Consider the following 22,822-nt stretch of genomic DNA (forward strand, 5'->3'; position numbering starts at 1 on the left):
TCTAACTACCTGTCCATTTATTTATCAATCTACCTACATGTTCTTTTATAGTTAATTTTAGGCTTCCTTCCATTTATTTTGTTGCTTTGTTTATAATTTATATGGAATGAGTGCCCGCATAATAAATAAATAGAGGGAGTTTTATTACATAATGTTTAGTCACTTTTGAAATCAGTTCACTCAACGAAGGTAGCATGCAAATACTTCTTGAAAGAAACAAAAAATATTCATGATGTCTGGATAAAGTTACCAATGTCGTTTTTCTCCGAATGGCATGCAAAATATTACAAAGGCGAAGAAGTTTCTAATTATACTGCAAAAAAACCTTTGTACTATAATCATTGTCAAATTTCAAATCTAACAATTTTTCCCTTCCGATTAATTAATTTTGATCGTTTGCATTATGCATATTAATTAAACTTGGAAAACATTTAAGACGCAATACCCAAGGAATGAGCGAAGTGCCATGAGAGTGGTGTCAGTTATTCAAATAAATGCAATTTGGTAGTTGTGCCGAGCTATAATAGAATTGTTGTGGCCAAAGCTCACTATAAATCGGTTATTACGCAACCAAAAGGATAGCGAAGATGCGCGATAAATAAGCGAGTAAAAGGTGTTTGGTAGGTTTAGTAGATAGCTGTCGCCAAATGCAAAAATTATCGGGAAGTTTCCACCTCTGTACGCAAAATATTTCGCCACAGAAAGAGTGCTTTAGGCAACTTTAAGTGTACTTAATCAAATTCATATAAACTCGTTTTGGAAGGAGAAGAAGGTGTGTGCAGAAGGATGGATGCACGTGTATGAATTGTAGCATAACGACGCCTGTGTCACATTACACCGCTTCCGCAATTCTGGCTCTGCTTGCCATTCTTCGAATGGCTCACCGTTCAAATGGCACAGCTTTAAGGTTTCCTGTCAATACAATGACCTAACAGATCAAGAATTGTGTGATGTTTTTTTATAAAAATGAGAGTGAAAGGTTATGAGGTTCTTTAGAAACGTGTTTACAAGAAAAAGTTAAAAAAGAAGGTCAGTAAATACGTTCCATTTGTTTATTTTAACTGACATGGGCTATAACATCAACGCCTCAAAGAAGTTGTGGTTTGTATGCAAAACTTGCGGAAGACTTCTTCCAAAACTTTCCTTAAGCATGACCATATTTGTGTGTTTAAAGACTGTTGTAAAGATGCATCTGAATTTTGTGCATCATTTGTAGTCATTTGCTTTGCAGGAGGAAAGGGAGAGTTAACCTAGCTAAGGCCACAAATAATAGTTCGACCATAATTTGGACAGTAGGTTTAGCTTAATAATTGTTCCAACAACTTGATGGTTGCCTTTTTCCATTTGAAAACACATTTTTTAGCCAAAGATGAGCGATATGCAAATGAATCAGCCACGGCCCACTACCTAGGATCAGCAGTCTGAGCCATGTTTGACACATTGTAAAAAATTGTAAATATGGTGTAATTAGTAATTTACGTTTATTTGCATGTCGACTGTAGCAAGTAGATACAAGTTAATACTACCCATTAACCCATCGCCAAGTCGGGTATGTCAAAAGTTATCCAGTACAAATTCTGACTGTGTTGAGCAAATAGCACAATAATCTATTTTTAAAATTTGTGAAACAAAAAAGTTTTCAGGCTCATCATAATCCAAATTTTTAAAATTGTCGCTTTGCCAGCACGTTCGGCCCATATACCACCTATATTTAACGTCCTGTTGAATCGGCTAATGCTTCTCGTTCTGCCACAAATAGATTCGCAAAAAAACTTTGTATTTAGATAAAAAGAGACCTTTGCCCATCCTGCTGCGGCATTTGAGTCTTGCAGTTCATTGCTGCACACTTCACTCCTGCTTGCAGCACGAGTTTTGAAAAACTAGTTTTAAAATGATTCATATGTTGGGAAGTTTTACCGAAGCCCCAAAATTAGGTCCTGTACGACTATCTGGAGCAAACAAAACTACTTACTTTTGAAAAATTATAATTTTTAAGAGCGCACAATTAGTAAAGGCGTACTGACAACGATAGTTTTATCACTATGTGCCTGTGAACAATTGAAAGCCACGTTGAAGATACGAAAATGCCCACTGGAACGCGAGTAATTACGTGGTAGCAGTGACTTTGTATTATGGGCTGTGATTGAGCACACTCCCATCGGGAAGCCACGTCGGGCCTCTCAAGCATCGGAGCACCCTTTTTTATCGAGGAGCGCCGTGTATGGACAGTACAAATTCTTGGATGGAATGCAGTTGTGAGTAGTTCTTCTGCAATACATTAGATTGAATTTCCTATCGCACTTGGAGTCCAGTCATTTAACGGATCTGTAGCTGGATGCAATGTATCCTTAGCTGATGAACGTCTACTTTTGAATTAATAGATAATGTGCTGTCAACACTTCTTGATCTTGCGCGCACTTGTCATCCTTTACCATCAATACATCTTCAAAACAAGCGAGTTAAATCCGTAAATGAAGTGGCATCTATTTCCATGAAAAAAAATTAGGATGCAAACTACATAATAAAACAAAGCGTTATGAGCACTTAGTTCAAAATTTTTACGGTTTAATAAAGGGAGTTTAATCATAGGTGCGTTCAGATGTTTAGTCTTTAAAAATTGGTATTTTGAATTACTGTGAACAGGATTAACCCTTATTTTCGTTGCGTGGACATGGCACAGCAGAATTATTTTATTCAGAAATGCTTGCAGTTATAAAATAAGTCGATTTCTAAACCTAGTGAATTCCAGAGGCTGCGGGCTCTAGTCCCCTCAATTGCCTTTCGTTGTATTTTAAAAGCAGCGGAGCATCCCCTTCTCATTTAAACCGACTTTGATAAAATTGTTCTTTTATCTTTCCATTCTCCTACCCTTGTAAGGATAAATGTCCACACAGCTTTGCATTCGCCTAATAATTAAAGCCCGTAGAAAAATCATGTTTTGTTCCACAGTTACCTATTCCCATAGAATTTCACTATTTACTGTTAAATTTAGAAATGAACCATACGTATCCCGCTAGACAGCAATTTGCATGAAGCATAGTCCATGAGATTTTGACTGAGAGCATATCTCTCCATTAATTCTGCTCAATGTGCATCTCTTTTTTCATTGTAAAAGGTGTTCACAAATGGACACGACTTTACGGTACTTAACTTCTTATCAAGCCCATATAAAAACGAGTGAATAAAGAAGAGCCGCCTAAAATTAGAGTTGTAACATTTTATTCCTAGCCAAATGAAGCAAAGTGTGGGGGATTCAAATAAACGTGTAAAAGATATGATGGCATGTAAGTCCTACTTGGCTATTCCATAAAGGAGCCTAGGTCTGGCTGTTGGAGAAACTAATAATGGGAAGGGCCGCAATTCCTGAGAAATTGCCCTTTAGTTGGTTTACGCAAATCTGATTTTCATTTCGAGAGTTTCTTTTCACAACTGACCGTTCACTACACATGACATTTAATTGGCAGACAAAACAGCTATAGCCAAAAAATATTGCTGGACTTTCTAGGTACTGGACAAAAATCGGCTTAAAACTTAAAAGAACTTGCTTGAATCAGAAATTTTCCGGTCAAATTAAAATGAAATTACCACTAAGCATTGCAAACTATTATACCACTACGTATTCTATGGACCACTTGGAAAGAATGTTTTCTAAAATTATACCATGGTAGGGTTAACTTAAACAAAGAGGAACTCGACTAGTTTGATTAAAAATTGATGCATAAATGCTACAGAAGTTTATTTTGCCACATGTGTTTACAATTTGAGAGACGTAAGTGTTTCCCGCATTCAGTCGAGGTGAAGACAAACAAAAAGTTTTGAGCTATGGGAATGATTTTTTGAGTGAAATGTTGTTAATGTTTAATGTTTTAATAGTTGAGCTTAGCGAAGTCAGTGATGGCTGAAAATACTGCATTTGTTTGAGGAATGAGAAGGTGAGTGAAACACGAAGGCGCACTTAAAGTCCGTCAACTTTAAAGTTCATCGGTAAAATCCAATCATAGTTGGCGTAAGGACATTTCCGAGCACTTGTTACTGTGTTGTACATGGAAAAGAATCAAAGCAGCCCATAAAAGTTGACAAAAAGTTCTACATTTACGTATGCACCAAATTCAGAAGTGATATGCAAGATACGAAATACATTCGTCGCTTAAAATGGTCTCCGAACAGAAATACGGTCATCAAAAGTCTGTTTAAATAATCTCAAACCGTGAATTCACCTTAAGAAGGGCCAGTTAAAGTTCTATATGGTAATAATTTATGGCTGATTTCTATTAGGTGATGTCTCTTGTCATTAAGATTTGTGAAAAGAAGTAAGCGTTTAGATTTCTCCAATAGATAGAGTATGAGGATAAAAATCGTGTTACTTGCAGATAAAGTTGTTAGCCCCTTCCAACCAATTGGTTTACCTTATCTCGAGTGAACAGGGTCTTATTTCCCATATGATCTTACTACTTGGCTGTTGTGAAGACGTGAACTTACGCTGGTTGTACTTACTTGGAATTACATTTCACTGATCCGCCAAAATCGCTAAAACTCATTTGTGGGGATTTCCGTTTTTATTTGACAATTCCCTTGTCATTTATTTTTTCTTCGGGGTTTGTGGACAGCGTTATTCATTATGCTACATTCCCGCTAGTTGATTTGGTCTGTTTTAGAATCATTTTTAGATGAAGAATAAGGCTTTTTTTAGGTGGTTATTGTTAATCACGGCCTTTTGGAATGGAAAAATTTTTCAAAATTAATTGAATAGTATGTTTAGTTCATCAGACATTAACTTCTAATCAGGTCATTAAACGGTAGCACCCAATCTCAAGGGATGTGTGCATACACCGCATTTTTAGTATTTTTGAACTGTACACTGAAAAAACATTCCTTGCATCCATCGGATCAATTTTTCAGCGTTACTCCAAGTTCCCAACGAAGTGTCTTCTTGACCTACAACACCGTTTAATGGCAAATACAATGGCTAAGGCCCAAATACAAAAATATTTGTTACAGAATAGTACTTGTTTAAGTTGTCCTCTCTTCTGCACGAGCACTTCAGCCTTATACAGCCTCAATTCCCATCTTCGTGCAATGGCGTTCCCTTCGGGCCATTGCTGTTAATGGCTAAATAGTGAGTACAACCTGAAGAAATTCGAAGTAATCACAAATCTGGGAAGACTAACACATTAGAAACAACACCAACAACAACAGCAAATAAGGTGGTTCTTCCTTAGAAATAAAATCTTCATATAAAGCCTGATAAGATTTCACGGACTCATCAGGTGCCTGTAATAACGCATTCGCCGAAATGGCATCATAAATTATGATTTGAAGGATAGGAAATAGCAAAGAGACGTATGATTAGCATGGAACGTACCCAACATGTTATCAGACCAAAAGTTAATGTGATACTAATTAGGGAATTATTTAACGCGCTTTACGGTTTATCAAGCTAAGGTATAAGAAAAGGTGGGATTTCAAAGCAAAAAGCAAAAAGAAAACACATGTCAAAAAATTCACTGTTGTTAGTTGAGACTACTTCAGCGTTGGTGCAACAAATTTTTGCCTTGATTAATTACAACATATAGAGCAATAATTCACTCTGGTCATAAAAAATGAAGCCCTATTTTAACAGTAAAACTGTATCCCCAACTTCCAAAGCGACCTTCGTTCTAGCGGTGTACGTGAGCTTCAACTAACTATTGGCCAGCTTTATGCATGAATACAATTTTCTTTATGCCAGGAAATGTGTGTCAATTGACTGTGCGCAATGTTGAGGAAGGGTGTATCCATGTGTTGTGTGAAAACACGCTCCCGATAACGCAAGCAGGTTTCCTACACCATAGCAGCCTCCTCCTCGTTTAACTTTAAACGCTCGCTTAGATGTATCTTATCAGGACTACGCACTCAGGCCTTACGGGTGAAAAGCAGTTTTGACTACTTTATCGCATTACTTTTCGCGGTGTGACATTTTGCGAATCAAACAATAGTGCATATTTGGCACACGATCTTACGGCGGAAACTTGCTTGTCCTCCTTTTAAATGAACTTTTTGATTTGCCTATAGTATGACATTGGAACGTCACGTATTAAAGTCCGAGCGTTTTGGTTTATCTAAGCTGCGTCAATCTTTATTCAATCATAAATACGATTATTTTAAAGCAGCAATAACGGAGCCTTATTTGCTGGTTATTAACAGACTGGGGCGCGAGGCTGTACAATAATTACTCAATAAACATTTACTAACATAACATTACAGAAATTATTCAAAGTCTGCTCTAATCGCAATCCCTATTTGTTACCGAGCTTCATTTTACTGAGACTTTGTCCGCAAGTCTCATCGTCAGAAATTTTTCTGCAGGAATGGAAGTAAAATTAATACATTTTCTGATATTTGTATGCAAAAAAAGTTGTCAGTGATTTTAGGTGATATCACGACATTTAGATTTAAGCTGAAAATGCATAATTGCGAAACATCCTTAGTTATTTAACTTACACGAATGAAAAATTCCACACAAAGAGAGCTTGGTTGTCGACATCTCATTGGAATATCTTTGCTGCGCTGTCTAAACTGGCTTTATCCAAGATGTCATTTCAAAGAAGCTCCTTGCTTCTAAGGCTTTCATTTGCCTTTGTCCTAGTTTATTGTCTAGTTCAAAAAAGCCGTTTTGGGACTGAATACTGCCATTTAGATGTACTCCCAACTTCTTTGTAGGAATAATCCTTAAAAAACTGTGGCAGGCGATAGCAATTAAAGAAAGCACCTCAGAACTACCCTGTAATACAAGTTTGATTGCAGCTTCTAACTAACAAGCCATCTGCTTCACTAGTCTGATGATTGTGACATCAATTCCATTTCCCGACGGGAATGCAAATCCCTTCTCCTTTAAAAAATTTTATTACCCTTTTACAAACAATACGTTGTGTCCTCTGCAGATTAGTTTTCCCGATCACAGGACTTGAAGCCGGAGATAAATACCAAGAAAGACGAAAGTTCTGGATTTCGGGAAAATTGGTTTTGAGTAATAACTGTACTTTTGTTCCGAGTCAAATTAATTACAGCAGCTGGGCACAAAGTCCCCCTCACTGACCTCTTCCAGACATATAAAAGTCATCTTTAAGTAATTTGCAAATATAATTACTCAGCAATAGAAAATTTGATTGATCAAGCAGAGTTAGCTATGTCACATAAATGTGGTTCCATAGCCCAATTTTTGCAAAATTTTGGCTGAAGTTTCGTGGAAGGTATAAGCCTCTTTCTCCCACTCCAACCTGTCCTCTTCTAATCTATTCTCCAATTTTTCCACCATTTCCAGTACCACTCGTTCAAGTTGAAAATGAAGTGACTGTAGATGCGACTCCAGTTTGGCAATTTGCTCATCCTTTTCGTTGATTAACTCGTCTTTTGCCGAAATCACCTTATCGCGCTCCGCTTTCAAGTCACAATTCTCCTTCCTCAATCGAGCTATGGCCTCCTTTGACTCGTGCACGCGAAGCATGAAGAGACGCTGCAACAGTTTGTACTGAGTGTTGACGCAAGCCGTGGCAAGTTTCGCCTCATTTTGATTAAGTACAATGCGTTCTCTCAACCGGCGAATGAGCCTTCTGGCCTCATATTTATCGGCTTTGAGATTTTTTTTCACTGTTGTGTCGATTGCTGCTCGAAGTTTTAGACCATTCATTTTTGCCTGTATGGAGCCTGCTTCATTCGATAACGACGGAACAATGTTGTCGTTCTTATTTTCTTTTTTCTTTGGTGACATTCTCTCTCGCACGCGAGTTCTGCAACAACTGTATTAGCGCCTAAGTGGGATTTTGTGTTTAAATCGGCTGGATCGATGGAGCAGGGATAAATCGAATCGGAGTCTCTTTTAAATCTTAACCCACTTAACATTTCAGAGCGTGGTGCTGATTTGTGTATTTTTAAGTACAACTTGATTTTCTATTTGCTATGTAATAACAGACTTCTTTATAAGCACTCAAAACACATACCTTGCTTTCTTTTTTAATTTGAACCTCAAATGGATGCGTCTTTTTCTGAAGGTGAAAAAAACAGCATTACTTACACCATTTGACCTCCTAGACAATACGAATTTTAAAACAGTGTTTGTAATACCGAGTGAAACGGCTTTCAAATTCAGTTCGACCACGAAGTGTTACGTGAGATGGTATTTCTTGAGTTGCGCTGGCGTAATATCTTTTTTGCCAACATCAGTTGTAACTTTCCTCACTAGTTTTCCTAGTCCACCTTGCTTAATTACCCAATTCTGCCTATTTTAAGTAAGCAAAAATAAATTTTTTTTTTCTGTTTAAGTCTTACTCATTGATATACTGTATCGTTTTATTAGCAACAGAATTTTGGCATTGTGCTATATGTGTTGAGATCTTAAGGGCTGGGGATCCGCTTCATCAGGTTTAATTTAATGCCTGCATGAGGAAATGAATTATGGTGCTGGCAATGTGTGGGACATGCTGGGATATGTGCGATGGGGATGCAACTTCTACCGACAGTCAATGTTGCGCCGACTGGTTCAAAAGTGTTACTTTAAGAAGTAACAAATACGCTAAGCTCCTTTTCGCTAGAACATAGTTTGCAGTTTCAGCAGCACTCATCTTGATAGATTTTAAGCGATAACACACAACTTTTTATCATCAAAGTTATGTTGCTTTTAATCTGGACAATTTTATGCCTTTTGAAAGTGTAAAATATGTCAGTAGGTTAGTTTTGCATTTTCAAACCAAAACTAAAATCTAGTCGCGGATGTGAAACAAAGATATCCACGCTCAAAGTCCTGTTAGTGATTGTACTCAAGCAATTCAGTTGGTTAGACCCTCAATGCAGCCTGAAAACATAACCAACGATGATAACGAGCAGCAAAGAATAAGTTTTATTATAACTACTAGATTGCTAAAGGGTGGTAACAGGAAACAGCAATCAGACTTTCTTATAACACATGGTTTTGTTTTGCACTTATGCTAATCCATTTTGCAAAGACAATACGTTTTTATTTGCAAAAAAAGTGATTTTTACTTCTCAAGTCTAGGCCGCTGGACGCAAAAGTGAACCTGCTGTTTGACAACGAGCCTAACGCTAATGGGAGATTTTGTAGTGCAAAGGAAGTGGACTGAATCAAAAATATTTCTCACTTGGTAGTTCAACGTTCTTTGAGCCTTCTGAAGCCTATTATAGAACTCAAATTGTAAGTTGCATTGAGATTTGCGCCATTAAAATGGAACACGTTTTGCAATTATTCTGTTTGCTCCATCAGTGACTTCGAATTTTTCATAGGTCAAAGTAATTTGTGTCCAAAAAGCGACACGACCAGTGAAACCGTGGGCTTGGTGCATGCTTGTTTGTTTGAGGTTACCAGGCCCCTGTAAAATTGGAGGTTCCGTAACTCATAAAATTACGGCTGAGAAGGTTCCATATAGAAGCCATCATTCAAAAATAACGTAAACACATTTAAGTGTACGATAACGTAGCAACTTCTGCAGCCCGTTCGACTGATATTTGCTGATGGATAAACCACTTAACTCAAGCTCTAATCCCCCCTTATTATAAAGGATGTGTCGGCAATCTTGCACACGGCTGTTTGGTGAGGACGCAGTGTTTTCAACTAACGGGAGAACTTGAAGAGCGCTAATTGCCTAGCGCCGACTTCAATCATTTACTCTTGGCTGAACCAAATAATATGATTCTGCATTTCCTTTTCTTTGAGGTAGGTAACTTACTGATTACAGCCTCTAATTGCGCCCAAACTGGAATTTACAAGTCTTGTTTTAGCTTAAAATACATAATTTCCCGACTTTTATGATTATGTTTTCCACATTTGCTCCCTTTAATTTAATCAAATATTCAAATTCTTCGGCATGAAAACATCTCCTATATTTTTGAATTGAGAGCAAGCACATTAGACGATGTAAATTAAGTTTGACAAACTAATGCATTTTGAACTTGCCCCGGTGATTCCAGGGTACAAAATACGCATAATTAAACAACACTTTCAATTTAAAACGCTTCATAAAATTTTGACAGAAACTTCATTGTAATTAAAAAGGACAAGGCAAGGTGCTTTTACCTAACTCAAATTTTGAGAAATTTGGTCAGAAGCTCAAATCCATGTGACAGGAAGCAGTTTGATGGCTGGATCGCTGGGTCCGTGATGGCAGTGGCGCCGCGTCAAATATGGTCGAGTCACTACCTACTTTTTTCTACTTGACTGTAGCAGGGCTTTGTATATCGGTGTTGGATTCAAGAACCTGAGGTGTAAAGAACCTTTTCGTCCTCAAAACTAAATTTCTGTTGAAAATAGATATGAGTGGTGTAAACTGTGCAATAGCTTATTGCATCTAAAGGCGTCGAAATAACTAAAATATTTTTGAGATGCCTTGAGAGAAGGCTGAGGACTCGTATTTCTTATTATCTTATAAATATGACAAACTCGGGAGGGGCTATTAAATTCATCAAATTGAAATACACATCAGAGTTAGATTAGAGGAGATTCGAGATGATACAAGTTGACAATTAGGTGACTAATCACATTTTACTCAACACCACTGATCAGTTGACAGGAATTTTTCTTACATCCAATGGCACAACTTTGTCTTGATACACCCTAACGATAAACGTATAACAGTGTGATGTTTCAAATACTTTCGTCCTTTTCCTTTGCCTCCTCAGCAATATCTTGTTATTCAATTATCACTTCAACTCGTCTACATTCAAGATGACCCTTAAATGATTTGAATCTTTAGTAAGAAAATAGTTGACTCGAAATGAAATTAGTTAATAACTTGTCTTGTTTTGTATAACTTTAATTATAGTCAAATAAATGAATGTGCTCGGCTTTAATGTCTGCAGCTGCATATTTGCAAACGTTTAAAACAGCAATAGTTTGACATTTGCTTATTTCGGTGCACTAGTTTCCGACCAGAAATGCAATTTCAATTTACGGTAAAAAGTAAATGAAAGGTGTTCAACTTATTGCGCTATCAAGGCGTGTGAGGGCTTGCATAATGTTTTAAGAGAAGTGTCTCCAGGATGCATATGTATTTGTACAGTCTCTTACCTTGACATAATTTTATCATTTTAGTCAAGTAAGTCTATTATTTAATAAGAGAGCAGAATTCCGATGCATAACGATTAAGGCGAAACTAAAACGCCTGTTGGGTGTATGTCAGTAAAAAGTTGGAGCTGAAAAACTGTTCAAGTATTAAGACATGGCAATTTAAAGCATCCTATTTTAGGTAAAGCTCCGTTTTAAAATTGCATAGCCATCGAGACACTGAAGTTTTCATAACTATTTTTGATTTTCGAATTCCCTCAAACATGTTAACGGATAAAAGAGGTAAAATAACATCCTGGGAGATGAAATAAAGTTGGTTCGACGGATGGCCCATAGCTATTATCAACCTGGATGGAGCCCCTTCGCACATTCGCCTACCTCAATTCCAAAGCAACTCTTACATAAATTCAAACTCATAATTAGGCGTAGAGGGAGTTTTATTACATAATGTTTAGTCACTTTTGAAATCAGTTCACTCAACGAAGGTAGCATGCAAATACTTCTTGAAAGAAACAAAAAATATTCATGATGTCTGGATAAAGTTACCAATGTCGTTTTTCTCCGAATGGCATGCAAAATATTACAAAGGCGAAGAAGTTTCTAATTATACTGCAAAAAAACCTTTGTACTATAATCATTGTCAAATTTCAAATCTAACAATTTTTCCCTTCCGATTAATTAATTTTGATCGTTTGCATTATGCATATTAATTAAACTTGGAAAACATTTAAGACGCAATACCCAAGGAATGAGCGAAGTGCCATGAGAGTGGTGTCAGTTATTCAAATAAATGCAATTTGGTAGTTGTGCCGAGCTATAATAGAATTGTTGTGGCCAAAGCTCACTATAAATCGGTTATTACGCAACCAAAAGGATAGCGAAGATGCGCGATAAATAAGCGAGTAAAAGGTGTTTGGTAGGTTTAGTAGATAGCTGTCGCCAAATGCAAAAATTATCGGGAAGTTTCCACCTCTGTACGCAAAATATTTCGCCACAGAAAGAGTGCTTTAGGCAACTTTAAGTGTACTTAATCAAATTCATATAAACTCGTTTTGGAAGGAGAAGAAGGTGTGTGCAGAAGGATGGATGCACGTGTATGAATTGTAGCATAACGACGCCTGTGTCACATTACACCGCTTCCGCAATTCTGGCTCTGCTTGCCATTCTTCGAATGGCTCACCGTTCAAATGGCACAGCTTTAAGGTTTCCTGTCAATACAATGACCTAACAGATCAAGAATTGTGTGATGTTTTTTTATAAAAATGAGAGTGAAAGGTTATGAGGTTCTTTAGAAACGTGTTTACAAGAAAAAGTTAAAAAAGAAGGTCAGTAAATACGTTCCATTTGTTTATTTTAACTGACATGGGCTATAACATCAACGCCTCAAAGAAGTTGTGGTTTGTATGCAAAACTTGCGGAAGACTTCTTCCAAAACTTTCCTTAAGCATGACCATATTTGTGTGTTTAAAGACTGTTGTAAAGATGCATCTGAATTTTGTGCATCATTTGTAGTCATTTGCTTTGCAGGAGGAAAGGGAGAGTTAACCTAGCTAAGGCCACAAATAATAGTTCGACCATAATTTGGACAGTAGGTTTAGCTTAATAATTGTTCCAACAACTTGATGGTTGCCTTTTTCCATTTGAAAACACATTTTTTAGCCAAAGATGAGCGATATGCAAATGAATCAGCCACGGCCCACTACCTAGGATCAGCAGTCTGAGCCATGTTTGACACATTGTAAAAAATTGTAAATATGGTGTAATTAGTAATTTACGTTTATTTGCATGTCGACTGTAGCAAGTAGATACAAGTTAATACTACCCATTAACCCATCGCCAAGTCGGGTATGTCAAAAGTTATCCAGTACAAATTCTGACTGTGTTGAGCAAATAGCACAATAATCTATTTTTAAAATTTGTGAAACAAAAAAGTTTTCAGGCTCATCATAATCCAAATTTTTAAAATTGTCGCTTTGCCAGCACGTTCGGCCCATATACCACCTATATTTAACGTCCTGTTGAATCGGCTAATGCTTCTCGTTCTGCCACAAATAGATTCGCAAAAAAACTTTGTATTTAGATAAAAAGAGACCTTTGCCCATCCTGCTGCGGCATTTGAGTCTTGCAGTTCATTGCTGCACACTTCACTCCTGCTTGCAGCACGAGTTTTGAAAAACTAGTTTTAAAATGATTCATATGTTGGGAAGTTTTACCGAAGCCCCAAAATTAGGTCCTGTACGACTATCTGGAGCAAACAAAACTACTTACTTTTGAAAAATTATAATTTTTAAGAGCGCACAATTAGTAAAGGCGTACTGACAACGATAGTTTTATCACTATGTGCCTGTGAACAATTGAAAGCCACGTTGAAGATACGAAAATGCCCACTGGAACGCGAGTAATTACGTGGTAGCAGTGACTTTGTATTATGGGCTGTGATTGAGCACACTCCCATCGGGAAGCCACGTCGGGCCTCTCAAGCATCGGAGCACCCTTTTTTATCGAGGAGCGCCGTGTATGGACAGTACAAATTCTTGGATGGAATGCAGTTGTGAGTAGTTCTTCTGCAATACATTAGATTGAATTTCCTATCGCACTTGGAGTCCAGTCATTTAACGGATCTGTAGCTGGATGCAATGTATCCTTAGCTGATGAACGTCTACTTTTGAATTAATAGATAATGTGCTGTCAACACTTCTTGATCTTGCGCGCACTTGTCATCCTTTACCATCAATACATCTTCAAAACAAGCGAGTTAAATCCGTAAATGAAGTGGCATCTATTTCCATGAAAAAAAATTAGGATGCAAACTACATAATAAAACAAAGCGTTATGAGCACTTAGTTCAAAATTTTTACGGTTTAATAAAGGGAGTTTAATCATAGGTGCGTTCAGATGTTTAGTCTTTAAAAATTGGTATTTTGAATTACTGTGAACAGGATTAACCCTTATTTTCGTTGCGTGGACATGGCACAGCAGAATTATTTTATTCAGAAATGCTTGCAGTTATAAAATAAGTCGATTTCTAAACCTAGTGAATTCCAGAGGCTGCGGGCTCTAGTCCCCTCAATTGCCTTTCGTTGTATTTTAAAAGCAGCGGAGCATCCCCTTCTCATTTAAACCGACTTTGATAAAATTGTTCTTTTATCTTTCCATTCTCCTACCCTTGTAAGGATAAATGTCCACACAGCTTTGCATTCGCCTAATAATTAAAGCCCGTAGAAAAATCATGTTTTGTTCCACAGTTACCTATTCCCATAGAATTTCACTATTTACTGTTAAATTTAGAAATGAACCATACGTATCCCGCTAGACAGCAATTTGCATGAAGCATAGTCCATGAGATTTTGACTGAGAGCATATCTCTCCATTAATTCTGCTCAATGTGCATCTCTTTTTTCATTGTAAAAGGTGTTCACAAATGGACACGACTTTACGGTACTTAACTTCTTATCAAGCCCATATAAAAACGAGTGAATAAAGAAGAGCCGCCTAAAATTAGAGTTGTAACATTTTATTCCTAGCCAAATGAAGCAAAGTGTGGGGGATTCAAATAAACGTGTAAAAGATATGATGGCATGTAAGTCCTACTTGGCTATTCCATAAAGGAGCCTAGGTCTGGCTGTTGGAGAAACTAATAATGGGAAGGGCCGCAATTCCTGAGAAATTGCCCTTTAGTTGGTTTACGCAAATCTGATTTTCATTTCGAGAGTTTCTTTTCACAACTGACCGTTCACTACACATGACATTTAATTGGCAGACAAAACAGCTATAGCCAAAAAATATTGCTGGACTTTCTAGGTACTGGACAAAAATCGGCTTAAAACTTAAAAGAACTTGCTTGAATCAGAAATTTTCCGGTCAAATTAAAATGAAATTACCACTAAGCATTGCAAACTATTATACCACTACGTATTCTATGGACCACTTGGAAAGAATGTTTTCTAAAATTATACCATGGTAGGGTTAACTTAAACAAAGAGGAACTCGACTAGTTTGATTAAAAATTGATGCATAAATGCTACAGAAGTTTATTTTGCCACATGTGTTTACAATTTGAGAGACGTAAGTGTTTCCCGCATTCAGTCGAGGTGAAGACAAACAAAAAGTTTTGAGCTATGGGAATGATTTTTTGAGTGAAATGTTGTTAATGTTTAATGTTTTAATAGTTGAGCTTAGCGAAGTCAGTGATGGCTGAAAATACTGCATTTGTTTGAGGAATGAGAAGGTGAGTGAAACACGAAGGCGCACTTAAAGTCCGTCAACTTTAAAGTTCATCGGTAAAATCCAATCATAGTTGGCGTAAGGACATTTCCGAGCACTTGTTACTGTGTTGTACATGGAAAAGAATCAAAGCAGCCCATAAAAGTTGACAAAAAGTTCTACATTTACGTATGCACCAAATTCAGAAGTGATATGCAAGATACGAAATACATTCGTCGCTTAAAATGGTCTCCGAACAGAAATACGGTCATCAAAAGTCTGTTTAAATAATCTCAAACCGTGAATTCACCTTAAGAAGGGCCAGTTAAAGTTCTATATGGTAATAATTTATGGCTGATTTCTATTAGGTGATGTCTCTTGTCATTAAGATTTGTGAAAAGAAGTAAGCGTTTAGATTTCTCCAATAGATAGAGTATGAGGATAAAAATCGTGTTACTTGCAGATAAAGTTGTTAGCCCCTTCCAACCAATTGGTTTACCTTATCTCGAGTGAACAGGGTCTTATTTCCCATATGATCTTACTACTTGGCTGTTGTGAAGACGTGAACTTACGCTGGTTGTACTTACTTGGAATTACATTTCACTGATCCGCCAAAATCGCTAAAACTCATTTGTGGGGATTTCCGTTTTTATTTGACAATTCCCTTGTCATTTATTTTTTCTTCGGGGTTTGTGGACAGCGTTATTCATTATGCTACATTCCCGCTAGTTGATTTGGTCTGTTTTAGAATCATTTTTAGATGAAGAATAAGGCTTTTTTTAGGTGGTTATTGTTAATCACGGCCTTTTGGAATGGAAAAATTTTTCAAAATTAATTGAATAGTATGTTTAGTTCATCAGACATTAACTTCTAATCAGGTCATTAAACGGTAGCACCCAATCTCAAGGGATGTGTGCATACACCGCATTTTTAGTATTTTTGAACTGTACACTGAAAAAACATTCCTTGCATCCATCGGATCAATTTTTCAGCGTTACTCCAAGTTCCCAACGAAGTGTCTTCTTGACCTACAACACCGTTTAATGGCAAATACAATGGCTAAGGCCCAAATACAAAAATATTTGTTACAGAATAGTACTTGTTTAAGTTGTCCTCTCTTCTGCACGAGCACTTCAGCCTTATACAGCCTCAATTCCCATCTTCGTGCAATGGCGTTCCCTTCGGGCCATTGCTGTTAATGGCTAAATAGTGAGTACAACCTGAAGAAATTCGAAGTAATCACAAATCTGGGAAGACTAACACATTAGAAACAACACCAACAACAACAGCAAATAAGGTGGTTCTTCCTTAGAAATAAAATCTTCATATAAAGCCTGATAAGATTTCACGGACTCATCAGGTGCCTGTAATAACGCATTCGCCGAAATGGCATCATAAATTATGATTTGAAGGATAGGAAATAGCAAAGAGACGTATGATTAGCATGGAACGTACCCAACATGTTATCAGACCAAAAGTTAATGTGATACTAATTAGGGAATTATTTAACGCGCTTTACGGTTTATCAAGCTAAGGTATAAGAAAAGGTGGGATTTCAAAGCAAAAAGCAAAAAGAAAACACATGTCAAAAAATTCACTGTTGTTAGTTGAGACTACTTCAGCGTTGGTGCAACAAATTTTTGCCTTGATTAATTACAACATATAGAGCAATAATTCACTCTGGTCATAAAAAATGAAGCCCTATTTTAACAGTAAAACTGTATCCCCAACTTCCAAAGCGACCTTCGTTCTAGCGGTGTACGTGAGCTTCAACTAACTATTGGCCAGCTTTATGCATGAATACAATTTTCTTTATGCCAGGAAATGTGTGTCAATTGACTGTGCGCAATGTTGAGGAAGGGTGTATCCATGTGTTGTGTGAAAACACGCTCCCGATAACGCAAGCAGGTTTCCTACACCATAGCAGCCTCCTCCTCGTTTAACTTTAAACGCTCGCTTAGATGTATCTTATCAGGACTACGCACTCAGGCCTTACGGGTGAAAAGCAGTTTTGACTACTTTATCGCATTACTTTTCGCGGTGTGACATTTTGCGAATCAAACAATAGTGCATATTTGGCACACGATCTTACGGCGGAAACTTGCTTGTCCTCCTTTTAAATGAACTTTTTGATTTGCCTATAGTATGACATTGGAACGTCACGTATTAAAGTCCGAGCGTTTTGGTTTATCTAAGCTGCGTCAATCTTTATTCAATCATAAATACGATTATTTTAAAGCAGCAATAACGGAGCCTTATTTGCTGGTTATTAACAGACTGGGGCGCGAGGCTGTACAATAATTACTCAATAAACATTTACTAACATAACATTACAGAAATTATTCAAAGTCTGCTCTAATCGCAATCCCTATTTGTTACCGAGCTTCATTTTACTGAGACTTTGTCCGCAAGTCTCATCGTCAGAAATTTTTCTGCAGGAATGGAAGTAAAATTAATACATTTTCTGATATTTGTATGCAAAAAAAGTTGTCAGTGATTTTAGGTGATATCACGACATTTAGATTTAAGCTGAAAATGCATAATTGCGAAACATCCTTAGTTATTTAACTTACACGAATGAAAAATTCCACACAAAGAGAGCTTGGTTGTCGACATCTCATTGGAATATCTTTGCTGCGCTGTCTAAACTGGCTTTATCCAAGATGTCATTTCAAAGAAGCTCCTTGCTTCTAAGGCTTTCATTTGCCTTTGTCCTAGTTTATTGTCTAGTTCAAAAAAGCCGTTTTGGGACTGAATACTGCCATTTAGATGTACTCCCAACTTCTTTGTAGGAATAATCCTTAAAAAACTGTGGCAGGCGATAGCAATTAAAGAAAGCACCTCAGAACTACCCTGTAATACAAGTTTGATTGCAGCTTCTAACTAACAAGCCATCTGCTTCACTAGTCTGATGATTGTGACATCAATTCCATTTCCCGACGGGAATGCAAATCCCTTCTCCTTTAAAAAATTTTATTACCCTTTTACAAACAATACGTTGTGTCCTCTGCAGATTAGTTTTCCCGATCACAGGACTTGAAGCCGGAGATAAATACCAAGAAAGACGAAAGTTCTGGATTTCGGGAAAATTGGTTTTGAGTAATAACTGTACTTTTGTTCCGAGTCAAATTAATTACAGCAGCTGGGCACAAAGTCCCCCTCACTGACCTCTTCCAGACATATAAAAGTCATCTTTAAGTAATTTGCAAATATAATTACTCAGCAATAGAAAATTTGATTGATCAAGCAGAGTTAGCTATGTCACATAAATGTGGTTCCATAGCCCAATTTTTGCAAAATTTTGGCTGAAGTTTCGTGGAAGGTATAAGCCTCTTTCTCCCACTCCAACCTGTCCTCTTCTAATCTATTCTCCAATTTTTCCACCATTTCCAGTACCACTCGTTCAAGTTGAAAATGAAGTGACTGTAGATGCGACTCCAGTTTGGCAATTTGCTCATCCTTTTCGTTGATTAACTCGTCTTTTGCCGAAATCACCTTATCGCGCTCCGCTTTCAAGTCACAATTCTCCTTCCTCAATCGAGCTATGGCCTCCTTTGACTCGTGCACGCGAAGCATGAAGAGACGCTGCAACAGTTTGTACTGAGTGTTGACGCAAGCCGTGGCAAGTTTCGCCTCATTTTGATTAAGTACAATGCGTTCTCTCAACCGGCGAATGAGCCTTCTGGCCTCATATTTATCGGCTTTGAGATTTTTTTTCACTGTTGTGTCGATTGCTGCTCGAAGTTTTAGACCATTCATTTTTGCCTGTATGGAGCCTGCTTCATTCGATAACGACGGAACAATGTTGTCGTTCTTATTTTCTTTTTTCTTTGGTGACATTCTCTCTCGCACGCGAGTTCTGCAACAACTGTATTAGCGCCTAAGTGGGATTTTGTGTTTAAATCGGCTGGATCGATGGAGCAGGGATAAATCGAATCGGAGTCTCTTTTAAATCTTAACCCACTTAACATTTCAGAGCGTGGTGCTGATTTGTGTATTTTTAAGTACAACTTGATTTTCTATTTGCTATGTAATAACAGACTTCTTTATAAGCACTCAAAACACATACCTTGCTTTCTTTTTTAATTTGAACCTCAAATGGATGCGTCTTTTTCTGAAGGTGAAAAAAACAGCATTACTTACACCATTTGACCTCCTAGACAATACGAATTTTAAAACAGTGTTTGTAATACCGAGTGAAACGGCTTTCAAATTCAGTTCGACCACGAAGTGTTACGTGAGATGGTATTTCTTGAGTTGCGCTGGCGTAATATCTTTTTTGCCAACATCAGTTGTAACTTTCCTCACTAGTTTTCCTAGTCCACCTTGCTTAATTACCCAATTCTGCCTATTTTAAGTAAGCAAAAATAAATTTTTTTTTTCTGTTTAAGTCTTACTCATTGATATACTGTATCGTTTTATTAGCAACAGAATTTTGGCATTGTGCTATATGTGTTGAGATCTTAAGGGCTGGGGATCCGCTTCATCAGGTTTAATTTAATGCCTGCATGAGGAAATGAATTATGGTGCTGGCAATGTGTGGGACATGCTGGGATATGTGCGATGGGGATGCAACTTCTACCGACAGTCAATGTTGCGCCGACTGGTTCAAAAGTGTTACTTTAAGAAGTAACAAATACGCTAAGCTCCTTTTCGCTAGAACATAGTTTGCAGTTTCAGCAGCACTCATCTTGATAGATTTTAAGCGATAACACACAACTTTTTATCATCAAAGTTATGTTGCTTTTAATCTGGACAATTTTATGCCTTTTGAAAGTGTAAAATATGTCAGTAGGTTAGTTTTGCATTTTCAAACCAAAACTAAAATCTAGTCGCGGATGTGAAACAAAGATATCCACGCTCAAAGTCCTGTTAGTGATTGTACTCAAGCAATTCAGTTGGTTAGACCCTCAATGCAGCCTGAAAACATAACCAACGATGATAACGAGCAGCAAAGAATAAGTTTTATTATAACTACTAGATTGCTAAAGGGTGGTAACAGGAAACAGCAATCAGACTTTCTTATAACACATGGTTTTGTTTTGCACTTATGCTAATCCATTTTGCAAAGACAATACGTTTTTATTTGCAAAAAAAGTGATTTTTACTTCTCAAGTCTAGGCCGCTGGACGCAAAAGTGAACCTGCTGTTTGACAACGAGCCTAACGCTAATGGGAGATTTTGTAGTGCAAAGGAAGTGGACTGAATCAAAAATATTTCTCACTTGGTAGTTCAACGTTCTTTGAGCCTTCTGAAGCCTATTATAGAACTCAAATTGTAAGTTGCATTGAGATTTGCGCCATTAAAATGGAACACGTTTTGCAATTATTCTGTTTGCTCCATCAGTGACTTCGAATTTTTCATAGGTCAAAGTAATTTGTGTCCAAAAAGCGACACGACCAGTGAAACCGTGGGCTTGGTGCATGCTTGTTTGTTTGAGGTTACCAGGCCCCTGTAAAATTGGAGGTTCCGTAACTCATAAAATTACGGCTGAGAAGGTTCCATATAGAAGCCATCATTCAAAAATAACGTAAACACATTTAAGTGTACGATAACGTAGCAACTTCTGCAGCCCGTTCGACTGATATTTGCTGATGGATAAACCACTTAACTCAAGCTCTAATCCCCCCTTATTATAAAGGATGTGTCGGCAATCTTGCACACGGCTGTTTGGTGAGGACGCAGTGTTTTCAACTAACGGGAGAACTTGAAGAGCGCTAATTGCCTAGCGCCGACTTCAATCATTTACTCTTGGCTGAACCAAATAATATGATTCTGCATTTCCTTTTCTTTGAGGTAGGTAACTTACTGATTACAGCCTCTAATTGCGCCCAAACTGGAATTTACAAGTCTTGTTTTAGCTTAAAATACATAATTTCCCGACTTTTATGATTATGTTTTCCACATTTGCTCCCTTTAATTTAATCAAATATTCAAATTCTTCGGCATGAAAACATCTCCTATATTTTTGAATTGAGAGCAAGCACATTAGACGATGTAAATTAAGTTTGACAAACTAATGCATTTTGAACTTGCCCCGGTGATTCCAGGGTACAAAATACGCATAATTAAACAACACTTTCAATTTAAAACGCTTCATAAAATTTTGACAGAAACTTCATTGTAATTAAAAAGGACAAGGCAAGGTGCTTTTACCTAACTCAAATTTTGAGAAATTTGGTCAGAAGCTCAAATCCATGTGACAGGAAGCAGTTTGATGGCTGGATCGCTGGGTCCGTGATGGCAGTGGCGCCGCGTCAAATATGGTCGAGTCACTACCTACTTTTTTCTACTTGACTGTAGCAGGGCTTTGTATATCGGTGTTGGATTCAAGAACCTGAGGTGTAAAGAACCTTTTCGTCCTCAAAACTAAATTTCTGTTGAAAATAGATATGAGTGGTGTAAACTGTGCAATAGCTTATTGCATCTAAAGGCGTCGAAATAACTAAAATATTTTTGAGATGCCTTGAGAGAAGGCTGAGGACTCGTATTTCTTATTATCTTATAAATATGACAAACTCGGGAGGGGCTATTAAATTCATCAAATTGAAATACACATCAGAGTTAGATTAGAGGAGATTCGAGATGATACAAGTTGACAATTAGGTGACTAATCACATTTTACTCAACACCACTGATCAGTTGACAGGAATTTTTCTTACATCCAATGGCACAACTTTGTCTTGATACACCCTAACGATAAACGTATAACAGTGTGATGTTTCAAATACTTTCGTCCTTTTCCTTTGCCTCCTCAGCAATATCTTGTTATTCAATTATCACTTCAACTCGTCTACATTCAAGATGACCCTTAAATGATTTGAATCTTTAGTAAGAAAATAGTTGACTCGAAATGAAATTAGTTAATAACTTGTCTTGTTTTGTATAACTTTAATTATAGTCAAATAAATGAATGTGCTCGGCTTTAATGTCTGCAGCTGCATATTTGCAAACGTTTAAAACAGCAATAGTTTGACATTTGCTTATTTCGGTGCACTAGTTTCCGACCAGAAATGCAATTTCAATTTACGGTAAAAAGTAAATGAAAGGTGTTCAACTTATTGCGCTATCAAGGCGTGTGAGGGCTTGCATAATGTTTTAAGAGAAGTGTCTCCAGGATGCATATGTATTTGTACAGTCTCTTACCTTGACATAATTTTATCATTTTAGTCAAGTAAGTCTATTATTTAATAAGAGAGCAGAATTCCGATGCATAACGATTAAGGCGAAACTAAAACGCCTGTTGGGTGTATGTCAGTAAAAAGTTGGAGCTGAAAAACTGTTCAAGTATTAAGACATGGCAATTTAAAGCATCCTATTTTAGGTAAAGCTCCGTTTTAAAATTGCATAGCCATCGAGACACTGAAGTTTTCATAACTATTTTTGATTTTCGAATTCCCTCAAACATGTTAACGGATAAAAGAGGTAAAATAACATCCTGGGAGATGAAATAAAGTTGGTTCGACGGATGGCCCATAGCTATTATCAACCTGGATGGAGCCCCTTCGCACATTCGCCTACCTCAATTCCAAAGCAACTCTTACATAAATTCAAACTCATAATTAGGCG

At 37.2% G+C, this 22,822-nt stretch overlaps 2 protein-coding genes across 2 annotated transcripts; both read right to left on the minus strand. All coding sequences in view use genetic code 11, as the record gives it.

Moving 5' to 3' along the window:
• Nucleotides 1–7,168: 7,168 nt before the first annotated feature.
• On the minus strand, nucleotides 7,169–7,747 carry EGR_04807 (hypothetical protein; the record flags this gene model as incomplete). Its single annotated transcript, XM_024494056.1, has 1 exon — nucleotides 7,169–7,747. The coding sequence occupies one exon, from the start codon at nucleotides 7,745–7,747 to the stop codon at nucleotides 7,169–7,171; it is 579 nt and encodes a 192-aa protein (XP_024351621.1).
• A 9,926-nt stretch (nucleotides 7,748–17,673) lies between these two features.
• Nucleotides 17,674–19,093, minus strand: EGR_04808 (hypothetical protein; the record flags this gene model as incomplete). The annotated part of the gene is made up of 2 exons (XM_024494057.1): nucleotides 17,674–17,782; nucleotides 18,603–19,093. 2 exons carry the CDS (start codon nucleotides 19,091–19,093, stop codon nucleotides 17,674–17,676), a joined length of 600 nt encoding a protein of 199 aa, XP_024351622.1.
• Nucleotides 19,094–22,822: the final 3,729 nt, after the last annotated feature.

The sequence above is a fragment of the Echinococcus granulosus genome (assembly GCF_000524195.1).
Source record: "Echinococcus granulosus chromosome Unknown EG_S00031, whole genome shotgun sequence".
Lineage (NCBI taxonomy): Eukaryota > Metazoa > Platyhelminthes > Cestoda > Cyclophyllidea > Taeniidae > Echinococcus > Echinococcus granulosus.